Source organism: Bufo bufo, chromosome 1, assembly GCF_905171765.1.
Source record: "Bufo bufo chromosome 1, aBufBuf1.1, whole genome shotgun sequence".
Taxonomy (NCBI): Eukaryota; Metazoa; Chordata; class Amphibia; order Anura; family Bufonidae; genus Bufo; species Bufo bufo.
The window spans coordinates 231,096,117-231,103,017 of record NC_053389.1 but is presented as its reverse complement, the minus strand read 5'-3'; the positions used below and the strand labels follow the sequence as shown (position 1 = coordinate 231,103,017).

At 39.6% G+C, this 6,901-nt stretch overlaps 1 protein-coding gene across 1 annotated transcript in view; it reads right to left on the bottom strand.

The window, feature by feature from the left end:
- Positions 1-444: 444 nt before the first annotated feature.
- B4GALNT3 (beta-1,4-N-acetyl-galactosaminyltransferase 3) overlaps positions 445-6,901 on the bottom strand; it is a 177,768-nt gene continuing 171,311 nt past the window's right edge. The window contains exons 20-21 of the mRNA XM_040436438.1: positions 927-1,080; positions 445-862 (exon numbers count right to left, since the gene is read on the bottom strand). Coding sequence (XP_040292372.1) covers positions 960-1,080 — 121 coding nt within the window. The 3' untranslated portion in view covers positions 445-862; positions 927-959. The remainder of the gene's footprint in view (positions 863-926; positions 1,081-6,901) is intronic.

Below are 6,901 nucleotides of genomic sequence, written 5' to 3'. Positions count from 1 at the left end.
AGTGCTAACCACTGAGCAACCATGCTGCCAACCGTGCTAGTTACTAAAACAGACATGTTAGGATAGATTACGGGTCCTCTTTAGAAAAACATGGCTTCCACCTTTCAGAACTCTTGTCTGTACGTTAGCTCTGGCATAGCACCATTCAAGTGAACGGGGCAGAGCTACGATACCAGATGCTGTCTATGGACAAAGAGTGGTGCTGATTGTGGAAGATGGCAGCCATGTTTTTCTAATTTAGAGGTGACATTGGGCAACCACATACCACATCTTCTGTCACATTTGATTTAATTGCAAACCCATAGATGCCTGATGCATGTATGTGCCCTATAATAAGGACAATTTATTAAGATCCATAATATTAATAAGATCCAGCTCACATTACCAATAACCCAGAAAATGCTGTTCTGATGGAAAAGAATGGCAGAAGTCATGTCTGTTGTTTTGTCCATACAAAACTACTGTATTTTATTATAACAGTTCTGGTTATTTCTCCATTGTCTTCTATGAAGGCTGGAATAATTAACTGACACAGCATACATGAGTTCCTGCTGTTCCATTACAATACACTATGGTGTACTATTCTACGAACATAGTGAACAAGTCTTATAAAAGTGCATATTCCACATAAGGCACTTTATGCAGGCTCTAAGCACGCCTCATATATTTCTTCAAGATCCAAGTATCAACTTAATCCAACTGGTTCAGTCCGATCGGTCATACTGGAAAGTCCTGGCTATGGGTCTAGATCAGCTGTACAAAGTTCTCTGCTCCACAATGTGTCTTGTGACTATTACCCACTAAGGGCAAAAAGCATCAAACATACCCGCAATGAGCAAGGTTTCCAAACTCCATATAAAACAGGTGGGACCCTCCACCATGACAGAGATATTTTTATCATAGAGCTGAGGTGGGTGCTTGGATATTCCTCATACTTGCTCTAATAGGTGCAATATTGTTTATACGTTCTGCTGTGCACTTGGTGCTGTCCGGCGGTTCCACATGCCACGCTTGGAGTGAAAATGGTGGTAAAAGTTCCTGACCGCCAACCGTTCAACCTCCAATCCAGCATAAAGAATCCTAATGGAAAAGTAAAGAAATAATTTTGTTATACAATGAGATTTCAAGACATGTCTGAGAGTTATAGATCAGCGGACTGATTTGCGACCTGCCTGCCATTAATATGCAATGTTGGAATAAACATGATATTTGGAGAAATTTTCCCAATTCAGAGCAAAATCTTCACAAATGTATTAATTTTACCATATCCTTAATACTGCTTTGAGTGTTCCCATCTGAAGGAGCCGGTGCCGGGCAATAAATGAGCGGCGACTCAACAATATATAATTCATTTGGCACTCATTTCACCGCTTAAGGACTCGGCCCTATTTCACCTTAAGGACTTGGCAATTTTTTGCAAATCTGACCAGTGTCACTTTAAGTGCTGATAACTTTAAAACGTTTTGACTTACCCAGGCCGTTCTGAGATTGTTTTTTCGTCACAAATTGTACTTCATGACACTGCTAAAATTTGGTCAAAAAAGTTAAATTTTTTTGCATAAAAAAATACCTAATTTACCAAAAATTTGGAAAAATTTGCAAATTTCAAAGTTTCAGTTTCTCTACTTCTGTAATACATAGTAATACCCCCAAAAATTGTGATGAATTTACATTCCCCATATGTCTACTTCATGTTTGTATCATTTTGGGAATGCCATTTTTTGGGGATGTTACATAGCTTAGAAGTTTAGAAGCAAATTTTTAAATTTTTATGGACCAGTCCAGGTCTGAAGTCACTTTGTGAGGCTTAAGTAATAGAAACCACCCAAAAATGACCCCATTTTAGAAACTACACCCCTCAAGGTATTCAAAACTGATTTTACAAACTTTGTTAACCCTTTAGGTCTTCCACAAGACTTCATGGCAAATGGACATAAAATTTAAGGATTTCAATTTTTTGGAACATTTTCCAATATAATCCATTTTTTCCAGGAACAAAGCAAGGGTTAACTGCCAAACAAAACTCAATATGGGTTGCCCTGATTCTGTAGTTTGCAAAAACACCCCATATGTGGTCCTAAACTACTGTTTGGCCAAACGGGAGGACATAGAAGGAGGGAAACGCCATATGGGTTTTGGAAGGCAGATTTTGCAGGACTGGTTTTGATTATACCATGTCCCATTTGAAGCCCTAGAATAGAAATTGCAAAAAACTGGCTACATCTAAGAAAGTACACCCCTCAAGGTATTCAAAACTGGGTTTACAAACTTTGTTAACCCTTTAGGTGTTCCACAAGAGTTAATGGCAGATGGAGAAACAATTTTGAAATTTCTATTTTTTGGAAAATTTTCCATTTTAACCCTTACTTTATTACTGGAAAAAATGGGTTAACATTTTGGAAGGCAGATTTTGCTGGACTGGTTTATTTACACCATGTACCCTTTCAAGCCCCCTGCTGCACCCCTAGAGTAGAAACTCCATAAAAGTGACCCCATCTAGGAAACTACGGGATAAGGTGGTTGTTGCTTTGGGACTATTTTAGGGTAAATATGATTTTTGGTTGCTCTATATTACACTTTTTTGAGGCAAGGTAACAAAAAATTAAAATTCTAAAATTATTTCTGCATTCGCTATTTAGTTTTGTGGAACACCTAAAGGGTTAACAAAGTTTGTAAAGTAACTTTTGAATACCTTGAGGGGTGTAGTTTCTTAGATGGGGTCACTTTTTTTGAGTTTCTAGTCTAGGCTACATCAGGGGGGCTTCTAATGGGACATGGTGTAAATAAACCAGTCCATCAAAATCTGCCTTCCAGAAACCATATGGCGTTCCCTTCGTTCTATGCCCTGCCGTGTGGCTATATAGCCATTTACGACCACATATGGGGTGTTTCTGCAAACTACAGAATCAGGGCAATAAATATTTAGTTTTGTTTGGCTGTTAACCCTTGCTTTATTATCGGAAAAAAAGGATTCAAATGGAAATTTTGCCAAATAATGGGTGTTTTGGCACTGTTTTTATTTTATATTTTTAACGCTGTTCATCCGAGGCGTTTTGTCAAATGTTATTTTTATAGGGCAGATTCTTAGGGACGCGGCGATACCTAATATGTCTACATTTTAAAGTTTATTTAGATTTTACACCATATTATCATTTTAGGGGAAAAAAAATTATTTTAGTATCTCCATTGCCTGGGAGCTACAGTTTTTTTTTGCTTGTTGGGCGACTATCTAATGTAGGGGCTCATTTTTTGTGGGATGAGATGGCGGTTTTATTGGCATATGGGGGTGCATATGACATTTTGATCGCTCGCTATTACACTTTTTGTGATGTTAGGTGACAGATGTTTTTTTTTTACACGTTTTTTTATTTATTTTTTTAACGCTGTTCATCCGGGGGTTTGGGTTAAATGTTATTTTTATAGAGAAGATTTTTACGGACGCAGCGATGCCCAATATGTATGGCTCTCAGACTTTGGAGACACTAAGCAGGCATCCTCAAACTGCGGCCCTCCAGATGTTGTAAAACTACAATTCCCACCATGCCCTGCTGATAGCTGTAGGTTGTCTGGGCATGCTGGGAGTTATAGTTTTACAACATCTGGAGGCCCGCAGTTTGAGGATGCCTGCACTAAAACTAATATTTTTGGGGAAAAAAATTGTTTCCGTGTCTCCAAAGTCTGAGAGCCATAAGTTTTTTATGTTCTCTAGGGGACTGTTGGGGGTTATAAAAATTTAGTACTCCATGGAAGTGTGATACTCCCTGAAGCAATCAATAACACAGAGGCCCGGATGATCAGGGCACGTGTCACATTGAGTGGTGGTGTCCTTCCGTATCCCCCTCCTGTGACACACTCTGCACTTTTTGGGGGTTCGTCCCTTCTTTCCAGTATGGGGGACCACACCTGGAAAATGTTGGCCAGGGACGATCTGGGCGCCTCCAATTCCCGAGGTATTCCGGCCTGCTCTTTCCCGGTCTGAAAAAATCAGGTCCTTGAGGACTGCCTCATAGAATTGGAGGAATGTCCCTGTGCTGCCAGCGCTTCGGGATAGTACAAAAGCGTTGTACAAGGCAACCTGTACCAAGTAGACCGCAACTTTTTTGTACCATGCCCGGGTTTTGCGCATGACATTATATGGCTTGAGGACTTGATCAGAGAGAATCTGAATTGACCTGTGGTCTGCTGCGATCGCCGATGCGGGGGGGGGTCACATGACCCCCCCCTGGCGTTGTGACAGGATGCCCGCTGAATGATTTCAGCGGACATCCTGTTCCGATTAACCCACGCCACGCCGCAATTGCGTTTTAAAGTCAGAACGTACCGGTACATCCTGAGTCCTTAAGGACTCGGCAAACATGGCGTACCGGTACGTCCTAAGTCCTTAACCGCCTCACGTCCGCCCATAGGATATAAACGTCCTATGGGTGGACGTCTATTTCTGACAGCACGTTTTAAAACGTCCTGTCAGAAATAGCAGCTGCACGCTAATCGTGCAGCTGCTGATCGGGTTGCCCGCTGTCAGTGACAGCAGGGCAACCCAGAGAGGAGGCAGGGACAGTGCCCAGGTGTCCCTGCCTTCACGATCGCTGCAGACACAGCGCTCACCGAGCGCTGTGTCTGCAGAGCAGGAAGCGCTGTGCGCTTCCTGTTCCGGCCCGGCGGTCATGTGACCGCCGTGACCGGAGTGTGCAGGAGCTGTGTGAGGTCTCTCAGAGACCTCGATCAGCCCTGCACTGAGGCTGTACAGCGCAGGATTGCTGCTGTACAGCCTCTATAGGGGTGCATTTGTCCTGTAACTGGGGCTACTATGTCAGCCCCAGTTACAGGAGAAATCAACAGTGTAAAAAAAAATAAAAAGTAAAGTAAATGTCCCCCAGAGGTCTTGTATGACCTTATGGGGGACGAAAAGTGTAAAATAAAATAAAAATAAAATAAAGGGTTGAAAAAATAAAATAAAAAAAAGTTTCACATGTAAAAAAAAAAAAAAATCCCAAGTAAGGAATAAAAAAAAAAATTAAAAATAGAAAAAATAAAATAAAATAGACATATTTAGTATTGCCGCGTCCGTAAAAACCAGCTCTATAAAAATATCACATGACCTAACCCCTCGGGTGAACACCGTAAAAAATAAATAAAAAAAACTGTGTCAAAACAAGCAATTTTTGTCACCTTGCATCACAAAAGGTGCAACACCAAGTGATCAAAAACGCATATGTCCCACAAAATGGTACCAATAAAACCGTCACCTCATCCCGCAAAAAATGAGCCCCTACATAAGAAAATCTCTCAAAAAATAAAAAAACTATAGCTCTTAGAACATGGAGACACTAAAACATAATTTTTTTGGTTTCAAAAATGCTATTATTGTGTTAAAGTGAAACAAATAAAAAAAAGTATACATATTAGGTATTGCCGCGTCCGTAAAAACCAGCTCTATAAAAATATCACATGACCTAACCCCTCGGGTGAACACCGTAAAAAAAACAAAAAAAAAACGGTGTCAAAACAAGCAATTTTTGTCACCTTGCATCACAAAAGGTGCAACACCAAGTGATCAAAAACGCGTATGTCCCACAAAATGGTACCAATAAAACCGTCACCTCATCCCGCAAAAAATGAGCCCCTACATAAGAAAATCTCTCAAAAAATAAAAAAACTATAGCTCTTAGAACATGGAGACACTAAAACATCATTTTTTTTGTTTCAAAAATGCTATTATTGTGTTAAAGTGAAACAAATAAAAAAAGTATACATATTAGGTATTGCCGCGTCCGTAAAAACCAGCTCTATAAAAATATCACATGACCTAACCCCTCGGGTGAACACCGTAAAAAAAACAAAAAAAAAAACGGTGTCAAAACAAGCAATTTTTGTCACCTTGCATCACAAAAGGTGCAACACCAAGTGATCAAAAACGCGTATGTCCCACAAAATGGTACCAATAAAACCGTCACCTCATCCCGCAAAAAATGAGCCCCTACATAAGAAAATCTCTCAAAAAATAAAAAAACTATAGCTCTCAGAACATGGACACATTAAAACATAATTTTTTGGTTTCAAAAATGCTATTATTGTGTAAAACTTTAATAAATGAGAAAAAGTATACATATTAGGTATCGCCACGTCCGTAACAATCTGCTCTATAAAAATGTCACTTGACTGAACCCCTCAGGTGAACGCTGTAAAAATAAATAAATAGAAACTGTGCTAAAACAACCAATTTTTTGGTCACCTTGCCCCATAAAGTGTTATAATGAATGATCAAAAAATCATATGTACCCAAAAATAGTACTAATAAAACTGGCACCTTATCCCCTAGTTTCCAAAATGGGGTCACTTCTTGGGAGTTTCTACTGTAAGGGTGCATCAGGGGGCTTCAAATGGGACATGGCATCTAAAAACCATGTGGAGTTCCTTTCCTTCTGCGCCCTGCCGTGTGCCCATACAGCAGTTTACGACCACATGTGGGGTGTTTCTGTAAACCGCAGAATCTGGGTAATAAATATTGAGTTTTGTTTGGCTGTTAACCATCGATGTGTTAAAGAAAAAAATTGATTCAAATGGAAAATCTGCCCAAAAAGTGAAATTTAAAAATTTGATCTCCATTTTCCTTTAATTCTTGTGGAACGCCTAAAGGGTTAACAAAGTTTGTAAAATCGGTTTTGAATACCTTGAGGGGTATAGTTTCTATAATGGGGTCATTTATGGGGGTATCCACTATGTAGGCCCCACAAAGTGACTTCAGACCTGAACTGGTCCTTATAAAGTGGGTTTTGGCAATTTTCTTAAAAATTTGAAGAATTGCTTCTAAACTTCTAAGCCTTCTAACGTCCTAAAAAAATAAAATGACATTTCCAAAATGATGCCAACATAAAGTAGACATATGGGGAATGTTAAATAA